The sequence below is a fragment of the Curcuma longa genome, chromosome 21, assembly GCF_044706935.1.
Source record: "Curcuma longa cultivar G26 ecotype Majalengka, Jawa Barat chromosome 21, ITB_CL_G26_1.1, whole genome shotgun sequence".
NCBI classification, from domain to species: domain Eukaryota; kingdom Viridiplantae; phylum Streptophyta; class Magnoliopsida; order Zingiberales; family Zingiberaceae; genus Curcuma; species Curcuma longa.
The window spans coordinates 1,902,668-1,926,899 of NC_133881.1; the positions used below are offsets into that span (position 1 = coordinate 1,902,668).

General features: G+C 40.7%; 4 protein-coding genes and 1 long non-coding RNA gene across 6 annotated transcripts; 3 read left to right on the top strand and 2 right to left on the bottom strand.

Moving 5' to 3' along the window:
- The first annotated feature begins 385 nt into the window (after positions 1-385).
- On the top strand, positions 386-3,825 carry LOC141814398 (CBL-interacting protein kinase 9-like). Its single transcript, XM_074702357.1, has 13 exons — positions 386-400; positions 554-625; positions 811-918; positions 1,005-1,085; positions 1,204-1,257; positions 1,356-1,481; positions 1,577-1,666; positions 1,792-1,914; positions 2,179-2,286; positions 2,887-3,003; positions 3,112-3,168; positions 3,609-3,683; positions 3,763-3,825. The coding sequence occupies exons 1-13, from the start codon at positions 386-388 to the stop codon at positions 3,823-3,825; spliced, it is 1,089 nt and encodes a 362-aa protein (XP_074558458.1).
- Positions 3,826-5,086: 1,261 nt separating this feature from the next.
- LOC141814152 (uncharacterized) lies at positions 5,087-6,363 on the top strand. The gene is made up of 3 exons (XR_012600454.1): positions 5,087-5,137; positions 5,797-5,901; positions 5,992-6,363. It is a non-coding gene; the product is annotated as an uncharacterized LOC141814152 (long non-coding RNA).
- A 5,129-nt stretch (positions 6,364-11,492) lies between these two features.
- On the top strand, positions 11,493-15,011 carry LOC141814843 (homeobox protein BEL1 homolog). The gene is made up of 5 exons (XM_074702792.1): positions 11,493-11,693; positions 12,222-12,893; positions 13,417-13,796; positions 14,028-14,088; positions 14,225-15,011. Exons 2-5 carry the CDS (start codon positions 12,234-12,236, stop codon positions 14,780-14,782), a joined length of 1,659 nt encoding a protein of 552 aa, XP_074558893.1. The 5' UTR covers positions 11,493-11,693; positions 12,222-12,233; the 3' UTR covers positions 14,783-15,011.
- Positions 15,012-15,505: 494 nt separating this feature from the next.
- On the bottom strand, positions 15,506-19,549 carry LOC141814844 (uncharacterized). Its single transcript, XM_074702793.1, has 4 exons — positions 19,161-19,549; positions 16,436-16,909; positions 16,057-16,361; positions 15,506-15,745 (listed from the first exon to the last, which is right to left on the bottom strand). Exons 2-4 carry the CDS (start codon positions 16,860-16,862, stop codon positions 15,701-15,703), a joined length of 777 nt encoding a protein of 258 aa, XP_074558894.1. The 5' UTR covers positions 16,863-16,909; positions 19,161-19,549; the 3' UTR covers positions 15,506-15,700.
- Positions 19,550-21,412: 1,863 nt separating this feature from the next.
- LOC141814919 (homeobox protein knotted-1-like 3) lies at positions 21,413-23,372 on the bottom strand. 2 transcript variants are annotated; one of them, XM_074702878.1, is made up of 7 exons: positions 23,335-23,352; positions 22,948-23,212; positions 22,691-22,811; positions 22,103-22,293; positions 21,908-22,039; positions 21,696-21,832; positions 21,413-21,594 (listed from the first exon to the last, which is right to left on the bottom strand). In XM_074702878.1, exons 2-7 carry the CDS (start codon positions 23,191-23,193, stop codon positions 21,591-21,593), a joined length of 831 nt encoding a protein of 276 aa, XP_074558979.1. In that variant the 5' UTR covers positions 23,194-23,212; positions 23,335-23,352; the 3' UTR covers positions 21,413-21,590. The 2 variants fall into 2 exon arrangements, with proteins under 2 accessions (XP_074558979.1, XP_074558978.1); XM_074702877.1 differs by having other exon boundaries at positions 22,948-23,372.
- Between the last annotated feature and the right edge of the window lie 860 nt (positions 23,373-24,232).

A 24,232-nucleotide genomic window follows, 5' to 3' on the forward strand; every position in this document is an offset into this window, starting at 1 on the left:
ACGCTCCAGTCGAAAATCAAATCGTGACACTACAGAGAATCCACCAATGATCCTCTATTTTTACAATAATTTATCACTTGGAAGCTTTAATCGTTGAAAGGAAGTTAGATAGTCTACATGCATCCCCCTGACCCGTCATCATGATGATCAAAAAGCAGAAGATTAAGCACTAAGCAGGAGACATTATCACTTCGATTGCTTCAATACTTTCCAAAGAACTTTCATGAATCATGTTTTATGCATGAAAGGAAAAAAAAACACTTAAAATAAAAGTAAATGTATGGGGGACATGGCACGGTTTGATAGGTCTCATCAAATATAATTATATAAGATGAACATGGGAGATTCCATCATTGTACATCACTAAATAAACAAACCTGAACATATGAAGCTGCACCAGGTTGGCCTTCCCCATGCGATGCCTGGCTGATACTTTCAATAGTTTCCAGGAAGTGAGAAAAGCCAGTCCAGAATAGTAGATATACTGATCAACAATTTTCTTATCATCTACATAATCACAATAATCAAGGTATAGAGTTAGGATCATCTGAAGGTCATAGCTAGCAAGACAAAGATATACATTGTTCTTGAATTTGTTGATGGAGGCGAGCTCTATGACAAAATAGTAAGATTTTTTTTAATTTTTTTATTCAAATGTTTATAATAGTCCTGAAAGTTAGATGCACAATTTGTTATGGTTCACATTTTCATTTCAGATGCATTGTTGAGATTGCAAATATTAAACAACTTAAAAGTTTTAAATAGGCGTATTTTAGTAGGAATCACTTATCTTCCTATTATTGACAGAAGCACAACGGTGGCATATTAAAAGAAGATGAAGCAAGGAGATACTTTCACCAACTAATTGATGCTGTTGATTACTGTCACAGTAGAGGTGTATACCACAGAGATTTAAAGGTCTGTTCATATTCACTAATTGGATATGCTATAGTGGATTTCTTGGTTCATCAGCCAGAATTAATGAAACCTTGATTAATTTGCAGCCAGAAAATCTGCTTTTAGATTCTTCTGGTGTACTTAAAGTTTCTGACTTTGGTTTAAGTGCATTTGCACCACAAATACGGGTAAGGATATCCTTTGAACTTCAAAAATTCCCATTGATTGGACTTGTTTCTCCAACTCAGTTCTTTTGATTTGATTTAATCCTATATTTTCTCATCCTATATTTGTTTGGTGGCTTAGGAGGATGGATTATTGCACACTGCATGTGGAACTCCTAATTATGTTGCACCCGAGGTATATCTTCACACTCGTCTTCTTTCTACAGAGTACATTTTGCAGCTTTGATTCAGTGAAAGAACTGGAACCTGCTAATAATAATTTTATTTTTCCAGGTCCTCAATGATAAAGGTTATGATGGTACAATATCAGATGTATGGTCATGTGGTGTAATACTGTTTGTCCTTATAGCTGGATACTTGCCCTTTGATGATCAGAACATCACGATTTTGCATAAAAAAGTACGCTATATCAGTAGATTCATCATTGTTTTTCTTATAAAAAAAATCCATGTTTCCCTATTTCTGAGTATCATCTTAATTCACCTAAACCACAGATCTCTAAGGCAGATTATTCATTTCCAGCTTGGTTCTCATCAGCTGCAAAGAAACTAATTGCTCGTATTCTAGATCCAAATCCTTTAACTGTAAGTTCTAATTATGTTACTTGATTTCTTAAACCAGTTAATCGAGAAGTTGCAGTAATTATTTTTTTTGGAAATGAGAGTGTTTCTTGGCTTTAAAACTTATTTTCCTTGCCCTTTTGACACAGAGAATAACAATTCCACAAATTTTATCAGATGAATGGTTCAAGAAAGGATATAAGCCACCATCTTTTGAACATGGTGAAGATGTGAGCCTTGATGATATTGATGCTGTCTTCAATAATTCAGAGGTAGTTACTAAACATAAAGGAGTATGTTTGCCTAGTATAAGTAGAGGTGTCAAATAGGTTGATATGTTACTTTAGCTAAGAAAATAAGACTAATTTTACCCCTGGCCAGTCATGTACATTTGACCAAGTCTGATATGCTGGACTGACCATTGACACCTAATTACAAGCAATTTGTTAGCTCCTGATGTCAAAATATGGACAAATCCAATTATTATTTCACACAGTGACTTTTTTTTTTGGCTTGTTTTGTGTTATATAATCCAGGAACATCTTGTAACAGAAAAGAAGGAAAAGCCAGAGTCAATGAATGCCTTCGAACTCATTTCCAGAGCACAAGGTTTCAATTTGGGAAATTTGTTTGAAAAATATATGGTAAATTCTGCTGTGTTTTTCCGATTTTCAAATCTTTTGTTGGATCATCTTTTTGTTTGATTATGCTTTTCTGAATGGTAAAGGATCTTCTTGTAAATACAGTCAAATTGATCAATATTTTTCTGGAAATTCTGATTGTTGTTCCTAGAAGGAAATAATTATACTTTCTAAAAAATTAATTTTTTAAGATGTAAAATTTACTTAGTTCTCTAAAGAATCTTTATGGAATAAGAATCATTAATATATATTTTTTAAAAAATTATCTATATAAACCGTATCATGTTTCAGGTTGGATCAGGTCATTGTGTATAATATTGTTAGCTCTGATACATTTATTTAATTTTTTTTACTAAAGTTATTTTTGTCTAACCTTGGATTTGGTGCCTCGCCTATTGGTCTTCGATCACCATATATGAGAGGTTGCTGCATCATTTTAATTACTCCTTTCTGAGAGGACTGGAAGATATTTCTTGGTTAATATGCAATTGATTTGCACGTCTATATATTCTTCTGTATACACTGTGTCATCAATTTCACAATATGTTTCACCTAAAATAGTGTTGCTCAAAGGGATCACAACATCTTCTGTGTTTTATGCAGGGTCTAGTCAAAAGAGAAACGCGCTTCACTTCTCAGCGTCCTCCAGATGAAATCATATCTAGGCTAGAGGAGGCTGCTAAACCCCTGGGTTTCAACGTGCGCAAGCACAATTACAAGGTAAGATGATATATAGGACTGCTGCTCACTTTCGTAAATCTAGACAACTTTGATGCAACCATATCTGAGTTAGCTAGTTGCTACTTTTCTTTTTTTTTTTTTGTCAAGATGAAATTGCAAGGTGACAAGTCTGGACGAAAAGGCCACCTATCGGTAGCAACAGAGGTAAATAGATTTGTCTGGTTTTCGTTTGCTTGGTATATTTCTCTGAAGTAAATTATTAGGATTGTCAGTGTAGGATTTGGTATTTAGGATTAGTGTTTTGTTGAGTGTTATCTTAACAATGGGAATCAAGCACAAAAGTCTGGATTGAGTTAATCCATCGACGCGCCACATGACTTCTTCCAAGCTACATCTATGCTTGCACCAAAAGTTCTTAGGATTAATTGCTCCATAATAAATACATGCACTTGTTGCACATGTGGTATAGTCAGTCACCACTCAAACTATACTCTTGCTGATGTAAAGTGATCATTTATTTCACGGGCACATTTTTGTTTTTTTTTTAAGAATTTTATTCCAACTGGATGGGGAAAATATTAAACTACACCTTTTGGGTTTCTATACTTAATGGCTACTGAATCCTAACATAATTTACCCTCTAGGTTTTTGAGATAGCTCCTTCTCTTCACATGGTCGAGCTCCGTAAAACTGGCGGTGATACATTGGAGTTTCACAAGGTATATATGTCAAAAAGTGAAATACTTTTACTCACTTTCTTGATTTCCATATACAAGTAAAATGATTATTTCGATGCAGTTTTACAAGAATTTCTCTTCGGGCCTGAAAGATATAATCTGGACAACTGACACTAGCTCTTAGAACCACATGGTTTAATTTTTTCCCCGGATTGCAGTTGTACTCATGTGTCGGATTGAAGAACAGGCCAAAATCAATGGCGAGATTCCTTGATGCTAGCTGTAAATGTAAATCCATTGATTCTATTGGATTTTCTCGTACTTTTCAATAAAACTTTTGCCTTTCTTATAGTGTTTTGGTCGTCTAGTATATAAAATGGGAAGACAGAATACCTCTGCTAGACATTTTCTCAAACAAGTCATCTCCTTTTGGTACACAAACAATTTAATTTCCAATATGCTGGATATCCGGTAATGAAATATATTTGCAGAAGTCTTGTTATACTGCTCTTCCATTTAGCTCGAGCAAGCATGACCGAGCGAAACTGGCCAATTTATGTAGGTGTGGCACTGGGTCGTATTTAATTGTCATCACTGATATTTAAGAAGGCTCCAAATGAACTAACTAGCGTGCGACTGCTAGCTTTACATGTAGCGCATGTTGTATCCGATAGAAATCTACCATTAAAACCTCCCATTTGTTGAAGCCAGTCAATTAAAACCATTTGGATTGTAACTCAGGAATACATTTGATCTCCAATCCGGAAGCTATTGGAATTATATTTTTTTTTTGTAAGGGAGTTGAGCAAACTTGAAGTCCTATATGAATCTCTCAGGCTCTCCCCATCATTCCATCATGAAGTGGAATGATGGAAAAGCTCATGATCCGCCATGAAAGATCTCCAAGAATATGAGGGCGCAGCGGAGGAGCAACTCCTCCTTAATTCCTCGTCCAGCTGGTCGGATGCGCCTGCCGGGACTCCAAATCTGTGGCTGCGATCGTCGTCGAGCTCGGACGTGAAATTTACGAAATTGTCGGCAGCGGCCGCACCGCAGCAGAGGCCGAGAGAGAGGCAACGTCGGCGGCGAAGACCCTCGCGATGACCTCCACCTCCTCCTACTGGGATCGAGCTAATGATCAAGCTGGCGGAGAGCTCCACCGGCACGCCGAGCGTGTCCGGTGCTTCGCCAGCTCGGCGAGCTGGAGCAGGACGCGGTGTCGTGTGGGCATTGCGCCGCTCAGCTTCAGCGAGGGCAGAGCCGAGCGGCGAGTGGAGGAGGAGAGCGTGGCGGTGGTGAAGGAGAGCTGCGGGATTTCCGACGTTTATACTTATTGGGCTCCATTGATGGGCCGGCATCCGGCCTGTTATCTGGAAGTCTCAGGAACCTTCGCCTCGCCTTCTCTTTCAATTCTTAAACCACCACTTCCCTTTCCTTCCCGTCTCTCTACTCCCTTTCCGGGGTTGCTGCCTGCGTCGGCGAATTAAACAGATCAGGTGAATGGTTTTCTGTTATCATCTTCCTATAACTCTTTGAATCTGAAGGGGCGAATGTTCTTGCACGAACATAGATTGGTGATCTTGTTTAGAGTTGCTTACTCAAGATTTGCGTTTGTTTTCTTAATCGTAATTATCCTTGATCGACATGGATGTGGTTGTGAAGCGTAGAGAAAATGCCAGGATCTTCTATTAGTGTGGCGATTACTTGAATTTGTTCTCTTACAAAAATTTTCAAATGTTTCTGATCTCTGTTTTAGTTTCTTGAACGGCCTTGGGAGATTCTTCCACAAGGTGTGTGTTTTTCGAAGAAGATTGCAGTTGTTAATTTGTAGAAGCTAATACATCATACTCATTAACATGATCTTCAAAGTCATAGTCATTGTTTTAATGAGTGCAAGAGATTTACGGATCTGTCCACGCTCAAGAAACGAGCACTTCCTCCTATGATAGTACACTGTACGCTTAATTGTTTTGGATTGTTTAAGTGTTGTTGGATTACTTATAGCTGCTTGACCTCGACTAGAAGGCTAGAAACTTGGATCACCCAATACTTTTTGCTTCATTTTGTAATAAAAATTAAATGAACACATAATTTTCATACATTAATCGAACTGTCTGACCAACTATCAAGATTTTCAATGAAATTTTTGTGGCAGGATCGCTGAGCTGCTTTAGGTTTGTGCAAATCTCGATGAGAGTTCTGAAGAAACTACCAGTGAAAAGCATTCTTGAGCATTTATATCCGATGAAGGGAACACTAAGTAATGCTTCACTGCAGTGCAGTTGAACTATTCTTCTTTTTTTTTTTTGTCATTCATCTATTTCATAATTGAGCAACATATTTCCGGCAGGGACCGTGAAAATTGCTACCCCAAATAAGCATGGGGAAGAACACATCATCAGAGGGAAAGCCGAACCACTTGTAGCGTTCGATAACCCAAGGTTACCTCCTGTACTCGGTCCTTTGATTGTTCTGTCATTTCTGGGGATGTCAAGTAGTAATGAGGAGGATGACTAAAGTATCATTAAGAGTGTTTCAGTCTGTGTCGAAGTTTTATGTGGTTTTCAGGATGTTTAGTTTGTAGTTTACCTGCTGAACCACGCATGATATGTGTAGGACAACAAAATAAGACATTACAGTCTCCTCCCATGAATATATAAGATAACAAAGGACAACAAAATCTGTTTTCCTGTGGTTCAAATTGTAGCATTGTTGATCAAACTTTGCAGTTACCATTCTGTTTGTTGATACATTAGTTTAAAGCCTGCTTAGTTAAGAGACGAGTTGACCAACAGTGAAGAAGGCCTTTGTCAAGTGAGGGTTGGTCAAATGCCGAATGGGTTCGTTGACCCATTCAGCATTTCATATAAGGCTAAGTTGACTATATAAAGTCTATGAGCTACTGATGCAATAGACGCTCAATTAAATTCAAAATTAAAATTTATAATTGATCATTAAAAAAAAAAAGGATATTATCTAGATTTTGTTGAGATTTGATTTTTATCCATTTCAATAAATCTGTTTTGCATTAACGAACTCAATTATATCCTGAAGGTAAATAAGTGAACATTATTATTAAAGTAGAGAGTTTACCTTTTTTTTTTATTAATTCGGATTTATATATTTAAGCATATATTCTAATAAATATTTTAATTATATATATATATAAATAAATAAAGATAAAGAAAATTGTACTCACACTGCCATAAAATCCTGATCTGTGAAGCAATGTCACTATTAGAGAAGAGAGAACATCCAATTTGCCCTCACACTCAAATGGCGATCGAACTCATCGCTGTCAGAATCCAACCACGGGCTGTCGTCGGCGCTCAGTGGCCGCTCCCGGCTGGCAACGAGCGGGGCCTGACAAAGTGGGCAAGTGCGCCGGCGGTCATGCTCCAGCCACAGGTTGAGGCATCTGCGGTGGAACACGTGGCGTGGCGACAGTTCGGCAACCGCCGGATCTCCTCCTCCCGGCGTTCGAACTCGAAGAGGCACACCGCGCAGCAGCCGGCAGCGGCGGCGTGCCCCTCTGCCCCTGCCAGTTCGTCGCGCCGCACGACGAGGAGCGCATCTCCGGCGTCACTCCGCTGCCGTGCGCAACTCACGCCCACTATCGTCCACGTCGAGGAGGTCGGTGAGGCCGACGGCGCGGAAGGCGAGGGAGATGAGGCGCCGGAGGTGGCCAAGCAGCAGGGCAATGCGGAGGAGAGCTCTCGGCCTAATTAAGGAGGAGCAGCACCGCCTCGGCGGAGCACGCCAGAAACCCCATGCAAACAAGAACGAACTAGCTACTTCTTTGTTCTACTACCCACAGTACAGTACAGTTCACTTTCTACAAGAGTAGGAATCCGCCGCCTTAGCGGTCCACATGATCGGTTACACGATCATTTATAAGGAGGTAAATCGAGTTGATCATGACGTAAGAAGGTATTGTCTGATTTTATCGAGATTCTAATCTTTATCCTCTTCTACAAGTCTATTGCATTGTACGATAGTTCACTCTGTTCTGCGTTGGATGGTGCTCTGGCGCCTTTTAATTAATTCCAATGTGAGGCTTTTCTCCTCGAGGTGGTTTTCACTGAAAAGATTCGCCTGAAGCCAATAGAAAGCAAAACCACATTAATGGCGTACGTTCTACCTTCACGTACAGTGGATCCAGATTTGTACGAGTTGTCGATCTTTGCGAGAGCTCTGAAAAATCTGGCTGTACTATTGCAACACATTTTGCAAAAGTAAATTGGAAAAGAGCATATGATTTTATTCCGATTAATAAATGGTGGATTATCAAATCAGTAGTTGATGTATATATTCTTGGAAGATAATTATCAAGAAAGATAAAGAAATCTAAAAAATATTTAAAAAGAGAATTCGAATGACGTCGAGAGTGAGTCCCGATAAACCACTCCGACCTTTAAATTAGGATTTTACGTAAGAAAAGAGTTTGATGACTTAGAAATTAGGATTGATGTGTGTATGCTTGTGCCCATGGGTATAAGCAATTTAGCATCCGTTTAAAAAATATTCTACGATACTCGTTCCAGTTTAGAAAGATTCTGATTGTTCGTAATTTTGACGATATTTTTTTATTTTTTCAAAAGAAACAGTCTTAGGCTCCCCTGATTGTGCGGACTGACCGTCTCTTGAGATTAAGCAGATGCTAAGATTGAGACCTGAGACTGAAATAGATTCGGCGCGTGATGCTGAGTGAGTGTTGAGACCCGAGTCCGAGGCCCGAGTATGAGATTGAGACTTGAGAACGAGATGGAATAGACATGTGATGCAAAGTGAGTGTCGAGATTGCAATTCGGAATCGAAACTCAAGATTGAGAAGAGATCAACATGAGATGTCGAATGCATGCCGAGATCAAAATTCAAGATCGAGATTCAAGGCCAAGAAGAAGTCAGTATGTAGTGTTGAGTTTGAGGTCGAACTTGAGGTTGAGAAGAGGTCAGTACGTGATATTGAGTTTATGATCGAAACTTGAGGCCGAGAAAAGATCGGCACGAGATGTCGAATGCATGCCAAGGCTAAAGCTCAAGGTCCAAACTCAAGGTCGAAAAGAGATCGATACATGATGTCAAATTTGAGATCGAAACTTAAAGTCGGGGACTCGAGGTACCAAGATTTAGGGAAATGATACTTAGCATGAAAAATTCAACATGAATGAAGCATATGACACTCCCACTGCATGCCAGTGAACCCACTGCCTATGTAAGTGTTATGCTCCATTTATACTAGGATTTTTCATACTAAGTATCATTCCCCCAAGATTTATACTGGATCTCTGTAATCAAAATCAAAATAGTACATTTAACCAACAATCTTTCTGATGTTTCTTTAAATATCTTCTTTCTTATTTTAAAATCATATAGTAATCCTGAAATTATTATATAACAAGCACATAATCATTTAGCAATTCCACCGTATCAAACTTTATTATTATATTCTTCCTTATCTCCTCATCTCTTTGTCAAGAACACTTTATTTTTGCTTAAATAATTAAACAGCGGCAATATATTAATTCCTGGGGCAAAAATTAAAATGGCTTCTCTCATTTGTATTTTCTTCGTACGAACATCTCATTTTTAATTCAAATTAAATGAGCGTCTAATTTGATTTGAATTATCCAAAATATCTCTATCATTCGATCGTTATAAAAGTTAGTTATTAATTTTTATATATTAATTGTAGAAGATAGATGTTAATTTCTACACTTTTACAATTAATTTCTATAATTATAGAAGCTAGATGCTAACTTTTATACCCTTTAGCTTCTGTAACAGTAATTTTACATCATGTTAATTTTATTTCGTTGAATGATAATCTATTAAATAATATTTTAATAAGTAAAATAAATGATAAAGACTTTATTACATTCAAATGAAAATAGTTTAATCATGATCAAACATATAAAAACTAATATGTAACTTGTATGATGTATAGAAGTTAGTTGTTAGCTTATAATTTTATTTCATTTTGATTTTATTTTTCTGAATGATAATTTAATTATAACAGTATTTTAATTGACAAAATAAATGATATAAACTCTATGATATTCATTACATTTTAAATAAATATAATCTAATTATTCTGTAAAAGTTAAATAGTAACTATCTACTACTTAACACAGATAGCTACTAAAAAAATAAAAGGGTGAGTAAACCAAGCAATTCATATTAGATGAGATATCTATGTAATTTTAATTAAAAATGATTTAATTAAAATAAAAGGTCATCTTAATTTTATCTATAACTTTAAAAATCACATATACTCTTCTGTAAAAGGTAAAATCTATCATCCCAACAGTTTTATGATCATCTATAAAAAGATAAATCAAAAAACTATAATTGATCACGACGGAGGAGGATATTGTTGGGTTGCAAGAGTGCAAACATAGTCCCACATCTAAAACACATGGGAAAGATCATGGGTTTAAAAGGATGGAAAGTATCTCCATTGGCATGAGGCCTTTTGGGTAGAGTCCAAGAGCAAAACCATGAGGGCTTAGGCCCAAAGTGGACAATATCATGCCATTGTGGAGATGTGGACATTCTTTAGACCCAACAATTGGTATCAGAGCGAGGCCGCTCTTCACCGGACTAACTGTCGGATGAGCCATGATCCAGATCTAACAATGTGGGGACCCTCTCGCTCTTCACCGGACTAACTGTCGGATGAGCCATGATCCAGATCTAACCAGACCCTCTCGCTCTTCACCGGACTAACTGTCGGATGAGCCATGATCCAGATCTAACCATGTGGGGACCCTCGGGGAAAACAAATGAAGTAGGAGAGGCTCGGACCATGAGGGACATGGCAGCCGGACCAGAAATGATAGTGGAGCTTCCAGTGGTCCTTTGTTTGAGGGAGGGATTGTTGGGTTGCAAGAGTGCAAACATAGTCCCACATCTAAAACACATGGGAAAGATCATGAGTTTAAAGGATGGAAAGTATCTCCATTGGCATGAGACCTTTTAGGTAGAGTCCAAGAGCAAAACTGCCATTATGGAAATGTGAACATTCTTTAGACCCAACAGATATTACTCAACTTTGTCAAAATTAAATAAACTGTATTGAATAAACTCATACACTCAATACTCAATGATATGATATGATTCGATCCCTGATGAGTGTACTGTCCCTCGATCATCACAAACAAATAAACAGAGTGTAAGGTTAGACGACGACATCAAGCCAAACATGCTTGCATAGTACAGGAATGGATAGCTCTCCTTCGACCAATCCAATCCAATCTAATCTAATCTCTCACGTCCTGTGGACACCTGGCCCCACCTCCACGTCGCCCTCCAGCTCTTATCACTGACACTGCATCCACCTGACAATAAAGCTCCTCCTAAACATTAATCATTCATCCATCTTTTCCAATCAACAAGTCAAAATTGTCTGTTTCCTCATACATTTAATTTTCTTCGTCAGGGCTTAACGATCCATACCGGCTTTCAACTGTTGTGATCGCAAGCTGTTCTAACAGTTACTGATGCGGCTGTGCGAGTTAGCCTAAAATCTAGTCAGGCAGCTGCCTGACAGTACTTCAGCCGAACTACACCGGCCGGCGACGAAGCAATTTCTTCTTCTGGTAGGTGTCGTGAAGCATGTAGCAAAAAGACAAGCGTGTTGAGTTATGAATGGGCCGAGGAAGACAGGCCGAAGAAGGAAGATGACGCCAGGAAGACGAAATTAAAACGTGTTTAGTTAGCGTTGATTGTGTGTATTAGACCTGGGGAGGCTTCGAGATAGAAGAAAACAGCAGGGTACGAGGTGGGGGTGGACCACTAGCGATTGATTAGATGAGATGAGGTGAGAAAGGGAAGGGAAAAGGGGGAAAAGAAGGAAGACGAAGAAGAAGTGAAAATGGCATAGCATAAGAGGAAGATGCATGCGGTCCCAGGCTTTTGGGGGTGGGTGGTCCTCTAGCTGCTGTTTTTCCATTGGCGTTTTAATGGGAATTAGTTGGAAGGAGAGGACCACATCCCCCCGCTCTGGCTCGGCGCACAGCTCCCTGTTTCCGGAATATTTTCCACTCTCCGGTTAGCGTTAATTGCTCCTTCTCTTCTTCCTCTCCTCAGTTCATTCATTAGATTAGTCGGTTCTCTCTCCAGTCCAGTGGAGAATTAAGTAGAGCAGGGGAAGAGGAGGATCGAGTCGGGTGCATATCTGAAAAGTAGTTGTGAGAAAGAGAGAAAGGAGGAGTTGGGATTCGTGCCGATCCCAGATCAGACACTCGACAAAAGATGGATGATGCATGGCCATGCGGCGGCTGTTGAAGAGAGGAGAGAGAGAGAGGAAAGGAGAGGCCTTTTGCTAAGGATGTCATGCATCCAACCTCCTTTCTTATACGATCTTTGTGTCCTTTCTTTGTTCCTCCGGCTTTCATAGATTAGATTTGATGTAGAGGAAGCGTTTTCTTAATTTATTTAGGTTGTGGAAAGCGCTAATGCTTGATTCTCATATTTAAAATCACTGGAAAGGTTAATCTTCAGCGAGATCTTTAATCATCTGTGTTCTTCAGTTATACTCCATATTTATTGAATTTTTGTGTTTTTCACGGCGTGCAGGATCAGTTCTCGATGGCTCATGATCGCTCGACTCATCGCCAGACCTTGGGTTACACCGATTTCTCCTCCGGCGCCGGCGCCGGCGCGATGCAGGGGTTTCAGTCGAGCCAGGAGCTGTTCGGCCTGCAACAAGCGGCGGCTGCAGGAATGGACATCATGGGGCGAGCCTTCTTCCCCCCTACCGTCGCTGCTGCTGCTGCTGCCAGCTCCCCCGTGCCACCGCCGCCGCTGATCATGAGCGAGAATAATCTGTTGTTCCCGTGGCCGGCGGAGCCGCAGAATCGGACGCTCCTCGACGTCGAATCCTCCTCCTCAGCGAGGTTCCTGTTCCCGGCCGCGCCACCGTGCGAGCCGCCGTCCATGGCCGCTCCCAGCAGCAGCAGCCTGTCCTTGTCCTTGAACCACGCCCTAGGCCTAACCAATTATTCAAGAGACAACCAGCTGCTGAAGAACTCCAAGTTCTTGATCCCAGCTCGCGAGCTACTGAACGAGTTCTGCAATCTCAAAACCGCCGGCGCCGGCGGAACATCCAAACCCATGGCCGGCAAAAGCAATCCTCACTGGGAGGAAGGAAGAAGGCCCTCTACCTCCTCCAATCCCTCCAATCCCTACACCTTCAACATCCACGAGCTTCAAGCGCGGAAGGCCAAACTCATGGCCATGCTACAAGAGGTGATGACCACGATGATCACTTCAACCCCCTTTTTTTTCTCCACTTATAATCGATGTCCAAATTCCTGGCTATCAGCTGCCCACATCTCACAGCAAGGACATGATTGATTGGTAACGGTAGGTCTGAGAGAATTGAAAGACCACCAGATTTGCAGTAGAAGTAGTAGCAGTAGTGGGAGAGTAAACGAGGGAGAGGAAGAAGTAATTGACCAGGGGAGAATCCTGATTCCTACCGGACTCAAAATTGATTGGTTCTGTCCGAGTTCAATTATGCAGTACTGGCTGCCATTAGTGCAGGATGATATTCCTGGGAGTTCCATTTACTTTGGGAAACCTCTATTCCTTTCCCTGAGGCATCTAGGCCTGCAGGTGCTCCATCCCTCCTCTGTCGTCGAACTGGAGCCACTGCATCTCCCTCCTTTTGCTAACCCTAATCATCATATATATATATATATATATATATATATATATATATGTAGCTGAGTTGATTAGATTGATTGGTTAATTTTGATCTTGATTCTAGGTGGACAGTCGGTACAGGCGGTATCGCGAGCAAATGCGAGCGCTGGTGGCGTCGTTCGAGGAGGTGGCCGGCGAGGGGTCGGCGGCGGCGTACTCCACCTTGGCGTCCAAGGTGATGTCGAGGCACTTCCGGTGCCTGCGCGACGGGATCGCGGAGCAGGTGCAGGCAATGGGGGAGAAGGACGACGACGCGGTAGCGCCGGGGACCACTACCCGCGGCGAGACGCCGAGGTTGAAGCTGATCGGCCGGTGCCTCCGGCAGCAGCGGGCGCTCCGCCACCCCGGCGTGATGGAGAGCCACCCCTGGCGGCCGCAGAGGGGCCTCCCCGAGCGCTCCGTCGCCGTCCTCCGTGCATGGCTCTTCGAGCACTTCCTCCACCCGTAATTAATTACACACTATAATCCCTTCTTCTTCTTCTTCTTCCTTCTTCTTCTTCTTCGCTTACCCTAGTTCTTGACATGCATGCATCACATATACAACACATGCGTATGAAAATTTTCAGGTTTCTGATTTTGGATCGCCTGCAACACTTGTTCATCACAAGAGAAGCAAATCAAATTGATTAATTATGCATGTATTTCTAATTAATAAAATTAGTGTTGCTTCTGCAGGTATCCTAGCGACGTTGATAAACATATATTAGCTCGGCAAACTGGACTCTCCCGGAGTCAGGTATGAATATTCAACTCTACCGCTCGCTTTCTCGATCGGTCGCCGGCGTAAGCGTTGATCTCTATAACCAGAATGTCCAGTCGTGTCTGTCTTGTAGTAACTAATTAACTACTTATATAATTGCGATTATGAACAGGTATCAAATTGGTTTATAAACGCTCGGGTACGGCTATGGAAGCCAATGGTGGAAGAGATGTACAAGGAAGAAACAAAGGACAAGGAGATGCAAACAACTGAACTAGAGGAGAACAACGAAAACAGCAGTCATAACGCGAGCCGGAACCTGATGTACAACGACCTGCAAGTGGTGGTGATGGATGAGGAGCAGAAGCCGGATCCGGACTCGCTCTCCTGGGTCATCAGCGGGCGCGACGGCAGGGGCAGCGGCAAGGGCTTCCGAAACCCTAGCGAGAGCTTCGGCGTTGTCGACATCGACTTCGCGTCCTACGGCGACGGCAACGGCTCAGGAGGGTTGATGCATCACGGCGGCGGCGTCTCGCTGACGCTCGGCCTGCAGCAGCACGACGGGGGGAGGGGAGGGATGAGCCTGTCGTTCTCGCCGCCGACGGCGACGCAGATCTTCTCGAGGGAGGCGCACATGATGGAGGAGGCGGCGCAGCACGCGACGACGACGACGACGACGTACCGGAACCTCATGGGAGCTCATCAGTTGCTGCGAGACTTGGCGGGGTGATTGAATCGATTCATGCACAAGTCTAATGGAGGTGATCATTAAGGTGATTAATTGAAGATTAACGAGTCAACGTTTGCTGTATATACATGCACACATACATGTTGATCATGGAGAAAGTAGATTGTCCTTTGGGCATAGTTGAGTTGGTTATGACGAACAGAGTTGTTGAATTAGTTGTGAGGCTATCGTATAGGACCGCTAAAGTGACAAATTCTATTTTTTTATTGAAATGGAGAATGTAAATTAATTAACTTATAAGCTTTATAAGTTCCTATAAGATATCGACAAAAGCAAGACTAGTGAACTCTTTAATATCAAACTATCACTTCCTATAAATGAAAATATAGATAGTCAACAATATTTTAAAATGTAAATCCATAAGTCATAAGACTTCAAAAGTAATCAAGTTCTTAGGAGTTTTATCTTCATACCCTAAAAATAATATAAGATTATTTGCATAGTCTTCAAGTTCTTAATTAATAAGCTTTTCATGTGTTGATCAAATATTAAAATATTATAATTATCGTCAATTACTTAGTAAAATCCTCACCTCCTATCTCATAACATCTCATTAAGCAAAATGAGACTCCTTAGAAACATTAATTTACTTAGTTGTCATCTTTTATCTCATTATCATCTCATTTATTTTCTAAAAACACAGAAAAAAGATAAAATGATGATTAAAGTTATTCCTATGCTAAAATATTTTCCCTAAAAGAATAATGAAATAAAGGGGAAGATATATACATTGTTTGTTGGTTGCAGAGCAGCAAAGCTTACACACTGCTCCCGAATCAGGCTCATAAAAGTGTACAATATTTCACATAATTACATAACTACACAAAGTAAAACTAAAAAAAAAAAATTGATCACTTTTTGTTTGTTGCTCAACAAAATTGATTATTCCCAGCAATTCCCTCATAGTTTGATGCCCCCTTTGATTAGTCCTCCTTTTACTTTTACCTGCAAAATGTTTGACCAAAAGTCTACTGAATTAGTTGATGTACTTAATCCATAGGTAATTAGTTAGAATGCATCATCATCATCAGGCGACTAATTACAGTGTTAGATGAATAATTTTATTGTTTAACCTTCAAATCGAGCCAATGTCACTCTGTTCCTGCAGAGAACAGAGTCATTTGCTGAAGATTTGAAGTGATTTTCACGTTTTTTCAATGATCGAACAAATAGTTTAATTGAACGAAAATGGAGGAAGAAGATGAAGTAATTAATTAATGTGGATTTAATTCAAGAACAGGGATCGTCGACGTTACCGCTTCGACGTCGATCCTGTAAACGAGCATCTTGCGCCGTTCCCTGCAGCTTGTCCGGTACGCCACCACCACGTGCGCGATGGCCATCGCCACCGAAGCGAAGAACAGCGCCTCCACGGCCGCCGCGTCGTCGCCGGCGGCCAGCGCGAGGACTCGCCGCGGGTCCCCTCCTCGCAGCGAACTATCCGCGGCCGCCGACGCCATGCTGGAGACCTTGATCAGGACGTAGACGACGGAGGCAGCGCTGCAGGCGGAGGCGACGCCGAGGTACACCCCCCGGCTCCCGCCGCACGCGAGGAAAGCGCCTGAAAAGCCAGCTAAACACTAACTCCTCCGAGCAATTAATCAATTAATTAACTCCCCTGCCGGGTCGACTTACAGAGGATTAAGAGCGACCGGAGGACGGAGACGACGGGGAGGTCGACCAGCGAGGAGCGGAAGCGGAAACTCCCGAGCTGTCGGGACACGGAAGCGGCGGAGAGCGGCGAGTCACAGACGGCGGAGACGACCGCGGCGTGGAAGAGCAAGTCGACGACGACGACGAGCAGGGGCGGGGCGCAGTCGAGCAGCAGGGAGGCGAGCATGGAAGCGAGGAAGAAGAGGGTCTTGGCCCACCGCCACGGGCGGCTGCCGAGGGGCCTCGTCCTCGGCGAGCAGCCCATGGTCATCATCAGGGTCCTCTTCTCCATGGCTCCTCCGCGGCGGTCGCGGCAACCAGCTCCAGTACAATCAAAGCATTGGGAATGGATCATCCTACGTAACCGATCCAAATTAAAAACAAAGTGGCGGCCGCGAAGAATCCGCATCCAATTGGCACACCAACCGCCCTCCTATCTTTCTCACATAATTTAACCTGACAAAAAAAATATTAAAAAAAAAGATTCGGAGATAAAAGAATATAATTCATTTTTTTCAAAATAAATAGAAATTCTTTCAGTTGCTTTATCATTCACAAGCTGGCCGCGGAGTGAACGCGGAAGTCTCCATTTCAATATCTGCTAATTTAAATTTGCATCAAATCCATTAACAGTGGGGAAAAAGCAAATTGGAGAAGGGACAGGTTGACATATAGATACATACTTGCTTTGGAAGGAAATTAATGATTCTGACAGATAGATCTGCTGATGGTGTCCACGTGAACTGGGCCAGCCCTTATTTATGTTGTTACAAGGGTTTGTTTATAGTGAAGGATAGGAAGTTGGAAAGAAAAGAGAACAAAAATTAGATAGAAAGTTATTTGTGTTTAGGTGGAAGGAAAGATGGAAGATGAAAAGGAACTCTTTGCAATTAATGAATCACAAGTGAGGCTTGGCCATAGTTGTGGATTAATACCCTTTATAGGGAGGCAAATCACAACCCAAAGACTAACTCAATTTGGGTTGTTTGATCCATCTAAATCACCTCCAACCTAGACCCAACCAAACCCTAGCAAGGGAGTGACTCTTCTTTAGTTATTACTAGATGTCCCCGGGGCAATAGTGCAATGATAGAACATCCGGGTTGTGACACAGGGACTCGCGACTCGATCCCCAGCTACGACGTATTTGCAAGAATTTTCTTCCAAATGGAGAACACAATCAAAGGATGCTGAGCATCTGGATTAGCCACCGTACCGATTTACCCTGATAGTCGGTGGGAAATTTCCGTGAGACCGGACCGGACACCTCTAGGTATTGAGTCCATGAGACTGACTGAGATTTATCTTCTTTTTTTTTTAGTTATTACTAGATCATCCTTTTATAAGTTGATTAATTCCAACAATCATCTGTTCATGGGATGGGCCAAGCTTAAAAATGTGTTTCACAGCTAGTTTGGTCCAATGGTGTGATAGTAGCATAATTAATTAGGTTACATTATTTCAACCAAACATGCTTAAAATGGTTGAATTAAGCTAGACTCGAGGAAACTAGCAACGACTAACTCTTTAACTAGAATCCAATCAAATAACAATATTCATATACAGCAAACAATAAACATGTGCTATCATAGAATTAGTCAAGGACTTGGTGCAGCGACCCTAATTTAGACCCAAAGTTTTTTTTTATATAACAAATATAAAGAAATAGAAGAAAGTCTTCGCGACCAATCCTGTTTCAGTTCAGGAGAGCTGCCATCAAATTCCGTTGTATTTATAAACACTTGTTTCTCATTTTAAGTCCAAATGTTTGTTTGCAAGATGTCATGCCTTTTGAGTTTTGACAATCAGTTAGGAGGTCAAAGAGGCAATGTAATTTTAAGATGAAGGTGATGCTATCGATGAAGGGGTCAAACCTGGGGACTGGATGCTACTTTGTGATGACATGTGTCATGTGCCCACAATCATTATTCACACTTTTGGCTAAAATGCAGCTCAGACTTTCTTTTTTCCAAAATTCCAGCACCAAGTATTTTGTAGACTCATGGTCCAAATGATCTTGCAGGTCCAAATCTTTTTCAGAACACATGAAAAGAAGGTTTGATGTCGTTTATAGAGATAAGCCATGTTTCATGAAGCCTGGAGTTGCACTCTTTCCATCTCATCTACGTCCCCAACACCTTTAAATCCATGTCTTTTTCCCCAACAACATTTATCATGTTTGAATGGAAGCCTTGTCATCTGCACTCTTTTTGGGTTATCATGAACTATGTAATGACGTTTAGGAATTTTTCCTAGTTTAAGGGGGGAAAAATCTATCCAAACTTTGTTTTCTTAGTATAATAAACCTATCTGTAAAAAGTTAAGAGCAACAGAGCCGTGGACCATAATACTTATCATCTATAAACAAGATTTGTAAGAATAATGTTTCACAACTGAAAAATATCGAAAACAGCATTTACACATCAAACTAAATAATTGCATGAACTAAAAAAGAAGTGTGTCCATCATATGATTGTTAAGAACCACATTATACAAAGAGCAATAAATATAGCCTCCATGCTATGGGAATAATAATACTGAATAACAATGTGTTAACTAATTGGGACTGTAGAACTGTAAATATGATGGATACTGGTAGAGTAGACAGTGCAATTATTGTAAATCACGAGTATTACTCCAAACTAATTATCAGCAAAGTAAAATTTTCTTATATCATAATTGAATGGCAAGTAAACTCTTTGCTTACCTTGATGTAGCATTCCAGCCCCAACATATGCCCCCCATAAGAAAGCTGTAAGTAATTGAAACAGTAGATCAGTATCAATGACATAGTATCAAATTTCATCTTTTCTTTTCACTGGTGCATGGGTTACACCGTCGTCGCAGCAATACAGCTCATGTAGCAGATTTGGAAGTCATTGTTTTTTGTCACTTCAACCAAAATTGCTAATCTGACAATTGAGAGGGCAAAAAGATGGCCATGGATATCAGTAGCATCAGAAGAAAATTTGAATCCAAGCTTATCCAGGGCACATTATTCTCGTAAGTCGTAAAATCCTACATAATTATTACATGACATTATATGTTGGAGTTCAATAATATGGTCCATAATATGAGTGACAATGCATATGGTCCATTAATTGTGTTAGATCTACTAGGGGTGTAACAAATGCTTTTCATCCAAATTTACATTCAGGTTCAGCTCTAAGTTTTGTTTTACTAGTATCAAAATGAGTCTCCTTGATGAATGTTATTGACATATGACAAGCAAACATTATTATGCCAAAATGAACTAGAGAGGTTATTAGAAAAATAAAATAGAGAAAAATATATTATTATTCAGGAACAAATAGGTACAGACCCAAATCTAACAGTTGATGAAATAACAGAAAATAGGCATAAAACTTTGACCTGATTTCACTCTATCTCACCAGTCTTCTCTTAGTTAAGTTGCAAGCGTAACTATTGCAATCGTCTCAACTATCTTAACGGATAAAAATTATGCTTCTATCAACTTTATAAGACTCAGAGAAGAGAGAATGATAGGATATGAACATAATGCTCTCTCAAAGAATCAAAGAATTAAAGTTGTATCTGATATGCCTACATAGTACATAGAACAAACATTTCCTGCCCTGCATGCAATATTAAGATAAACGATGCAACAAAATAGAGGAATAAAAATAAGTCTTTGATGTTTCGCTTGATTGTCATGTTAATAGTTGTTATGTATTGGAGAACATTTATAGAAGATTTCTAAAGATAACTACACAAGATCTTGATTTGTTATCTTTCAGTGGAGAAAATACAGTAGCCACAATTACCAAGAAAAAACCTACACGAGAAGTGAAATTTCTCTAAAGCCTAAAATTGAGAGGAATCCACAAATTAGAAAAATACAATCAATGAAAAGGAGCAAGAATGAAAAATGTTCAAGAATGAGAGAAGAATAATTGGATGTAGAGTGAACTTCTAAGAGAAGGTATATAGATCGTGGAACTTTTAGGAATTTTTCTCTAATCTCTCTTTTTATTTTCACTTTGTTGTACATAGCACGCCTCTCATGTTACTTCAATAGAAACTTTGTTTTTACTAGTTAGAAAAATAACTAAGAATGAAATAAAAAAGAAATAAACCAACAATGATCTGCTAACCTTGATATAGGTGGTCACAAAGGGATAAGTCAGATAAACTAGAGCAAGTATCCAACACCAAAAAGGTTAAAACAAAGGAAGAACTTACATTGTAAATGCTCGCACAGATCTCAGATTTGGCAATATTGCCTTATCATGGTCACCCTTCTCTAGAAATACTTGTTTTACCTTTTGTCTGGATTCTGGTTTCCAGAAAACTTGGCCTAGAGACACCCCAAGCAAATCAGCTATCCTTGTGGCCATGGACTCAGCATCATGCACATTAGGAAGTGTATTCTCCTTGAAATGAGATGCTAAATTGAGAAAACCTAATGTTTTGATTCAAGGTCCAACATCTGTGTCAATTTTAGCAGAAGCTTTCGGGATGCCCTTTGCTACACTAACCAGGCAGTTTTGACTATGATGATACACTGCTTTTAGATCCCAAATCTTGGCAAGTACAAAGCAGAAGCTGAAGCGATCTCGAAGAGACAATCATTTGTACCAGTTTCACGTCACAGACCTCCCTTGCAAATATTTTTTTGACTATTTCCAGCAAACTAGGCCTCGAAGCCGACCACGACCATCGCACGCGTCCATGCACAAGCCCGGGTCGGATCGGCCACGATCCATTCTCTCTATCAAGCATCTCCGCACCGAGGAGCCTGCGAGGAATGGAATAATCGCCGGAGCTCGTCACGGAACTCATCGTGACAGAACTCGCCGAACACTCGGCGAAAGAGAAAGCGGCGTCGAGACCGAGGACCTCGTAGTGGGCCGACGCTTCTAGTGGGCCACCTTGTAGCATTAAAAATTTCGGCCCAAATTTAAAAGTTTAAATACGAAGTGAAAAATCCCAGATATAAATGTACATCTTATTTTAAATAATACATTTATCTCCAACGCAGAATCAAATTATATCTGATAAATCAATTACTGAATCCTTATACAAATCTTCCTTGAAGATCAAGACATAATCGATAGTAGGGTAAATAGAAGATCATCCAGTTATCGGAGTCTTCTTGGTTAATCTTGTATTTTTGCTACCTGTAAGAAATAATTATAATGAACCATGTCTTATAAATATACATAAATCAATACATAACAAATTCATGCGTTTAATTATATATATGTATGTATGTGTATACCTTTTGCGTTTAGACTTGAGAGTTGTTGCTGACTGAGAATTGTTGTGCCAATTGCGCTTTCGCTGATTGATGAACCAATTGTTAATTTGCTTTAGCTGCAATCCTGTCTCCTCGACTAATTTAGCTTTGTCGTCTTCCTGAAACGACGAATAAGATTCATGTATCCAACCCAAATAGTTAAGACTCGACGATGTGTATTTATATATACTTACAGTTGGATATGGCCATTTAGAATTTTGTTGCCACCATTGCTTCAGAATTGAAGTGGTGTCGCCTGGCAACTTCCCTGCTCTTCTCTTCCGAAGAATCTCTTCTCTTACATCCTCAATTCTCGACCTAAATCCCTGCAAGAAGTTAATCGACAATGAGGACGTTAACTATATTGTTACAGTGACATATTTGTGTACCTGTTTCAGTTCAATCTTCAATCCCTGCCTTACTGTCTCCATTAGGGACCTCTCAGATTCAGTGGGAAGAAGTGGACCAAATCCTACCATGTCATGCCCGTCCACCCCCACATCCATGGGGTAATCCGCCGGCCCAAGCTCATCCTCGTCGTCCGACATGGTTGCTCCCAATCCTTCTTCCAGAGTCACTCCTAATTAACATGCGCAATGCAATTAACTTGCTGTAGAGATGAATGATTGTGTTCGTTTGTGCTAAATCTTTTCCAACATAGAGGAGGGAGATGGTGTTTAGGCTAATTGCAATTAGGTGAGACGTCAAGCGTGACGAAGATCTCCCTTGTCGCCATTTACTAACCCACTTTAACTAACGCCTTCGGGTCACCCTCTCCCAGTCCCACCGTCCGTCCACCACAACCTTCCTCGAAGTCGAACACCACCGGTAACAACTAGATTTCTACATTCAATCGAAGCAGCAAGGCTAGAGTTCATGGCAATTCAATTGCATTCCATCGATGCGTATGCTTAATTACCAGTTAGAAGATCGAGGAAAGTAGTTGAAACTAGACGCGAAATAGTTGGATTGATCACCTGTGAGGCCTTGCAGAGACTGCTCCATCTCCCTGCACGCCATGACCGCCTCCACGGCGTGCACCCGCACGTGCTGCTGCAGCTGCTCCCGGAACGAGCCCAGCACCATCGCATACTGCGCCTGGACCAGATGCAATATTCTAAATTACGAGGAGCAAAATAAAAATAAGATCGGTAAAGTTACAGGGGGCAAATTGCAACTTTCCGATGAGTTCGCAGGAAGATTTTTAGGTTTAAACAAAAAAATTAGGGCTCACCAGGAAGGCGTCGAGTTCCTGCTTGTCTTGGGGGGATAGCACCGGATGGCGGGCGGCGGCGTAGGAGCGGACGAGGTGGTGCGACTGCGCCAGCTGCGCGTCGATGAGCGGGAGGTGGTCGGTGGGCGTCGCGACGCGCAGGCATCCGACGTGGGCCCCCAGCAGCTGCTCCCACAGCGGGTGCACCGCCATCTCCGCCTTCACGAGCTGCTGCTGCTCCTCCTCCTCCGCCGCCGCCGTCCCCATCCCCTGCACCGCTCGATCGCTTCGCGCCGAGAGCAAAAAGGAAACAGGAAACTTTTGGGATCGCGAAGAGGAGGAAATCGAAGAGAGAAAGAAGGAACAGAAATCAAATAAACGGAGGAGAGGAGGTTGTTTAGCTCGCACCGACCGCCTCCGCCCTCTCGCCTTCGACCTCTCCACAGTTTAATTATGAGAGCTAATGATACATAATTAAAGCAATGCAGAGTAATTAACTACTGTTGTTGGTGACCATTTGCTTGCACCGGTCGCTAACCACGCTTCTCTTTTAGTATGAATTAATATAATTACATCGTATGGTACATGCTAATCCAGTAGACAAAATGGTAAATCCATATTAAAGGATATACTGTTGCATGTTCTAATAGAATTCTCTTAAGATTTTCCTTATCTTAAGTGTTCTATGGTCATGGAGAATCCTCTATTTTCAAAATTAATTCTGAATTTTTTACCCGGAGACAAAAAATAAAATAAAAAAAAACATACAGTGGAAGTGGTTGTGATCTTGTCGGCAGCTGACTTAGGGCCTCCATCTTTCCAGATTTTTGGTTGCGATGTGTCTCGATCATCCTTTCAGATACTTCCTACTTTTGCGCAAAAGGATAAAATAATTTCATGTAATTTTATAATGATATAACTTGCTGGATAATTTTTTTTATCAAGATAAAAATTGAATTGTTTTATAAAAATATTAATAAGCTGTGTGTGTGTATACAAAGTAATATTATATTTTTATAACATGAACAATGACATGACTTGCTTAATTAGGGTTCAATAGGCATATTACATAGATGAGGTGGGGAGAACATTAGTTGGGAGGAGATGAAGTAGGTGGTCAAATATATAAAAAGAAATCGATCGACTTTCTAATCACTTCAACTTATGATAAGGTTGGGTAGAGAGGCAATATATATTATTTAAAATAATATTTTACCTAAATTATAAAACAACAATTTATAAAAAAATTTAATAGATAAATTTGATAGAAAAAAATAAATTTAAACAAAATTAAATTCAGCTTCAC

What these genes read in the sequence shown, in the direction of transcription:
- LOC141814843 (XM_074702792.1), top strand. Translation starts at nt 12,234, where the DNA reads ATGGCTCATGATCGCTCGACTCATCGCCAGACCTTGGGTTACACCGAT. An exon ending in TCATGGCCATGCTACAAGAG is followed by an intron (nt 12,894 to 13,416) that starts GTGATGACCACG and finishes TCTTGATTCTAG; the next exon opens with GTGGACAGTCGGTACAGGCG. An exon ending in CTGGACTCTCCCGGAGTCAG is followed by an intron (nt 14,089 to 14,224) that starts GTATGAATATTC and finishes GATTATGAACAG; the next exon opens with GTATCAAATTGGTTTATAAA.
- LOC141814844 (XM_074702793.1), bottom strand. Translation starts at nt 16,862, where the DNA reads ATGCGGATTCTTCGCGGCCGCCACTTTGTTTTTAATTTGGATCGGTTA. An exon ending in CCGGTCGCTCTTAATCCTCT is followed by an intron (nt 16,362 to 16,435) that starts GTAAGTCGACCC and finishes CTGGCTTTTCAG; the next exon opens with GCGCTTTCCTCGCGTGCGGC. An exon ending in ACAGGATCGACGTCGAAGCG is followed by an intron (nt 15,746 to 16,056) that starts GTAACGTCGACG and finishes AACATTTTGCAG; the next exon opens with GTAAAAGTAAAAGGAGGACT.
- LOC141814398 (XM_074702357.1), top strand. An exon ending in CTGTCTTCAATAATTCAGAG is followed by an intron (nt 1,915 to 2,178) that starts GTAGTTACTAAA and finishes TATATAATCCAG; the next exon opens with GAACATCTTGTAACAGAAAA. An exon ending in ATTTGTTTGAAAAATATATG is followed by an intron (nt 2,287 to 2,886) that starts GTAAATTCTGCT and finishes TGTTTTATGCAG; the next exon opens with GGTCTAGTCAAAAGAGAAAC.
- LOC141814919 (XM_074702877.1), bottom strand. Translation starts at nt 23,193, where the DNA reads ATGGGGACGGCGGCGGCGGAGGAGGAGGAGCAGCAGCAGCTCGTGAAG. An exon ending in TGAAGATTGAACTGAAACAG is followed by an intron (nt 22,040 to 22,102) that starts GTACACAAATAT and finishes AACTTCTTGCAG; the next exon opens with GGATTTAGGTCGAGAATTGA. An exon ending in CTAAATGGCCATATCCAACT is followed by an intron (nt 21,833 to 21,907) that starts GTAAGTATATAT and finishes TCGTCGTTTCAG; the next exon opens with GAAGACGACAAAGCTAAATT.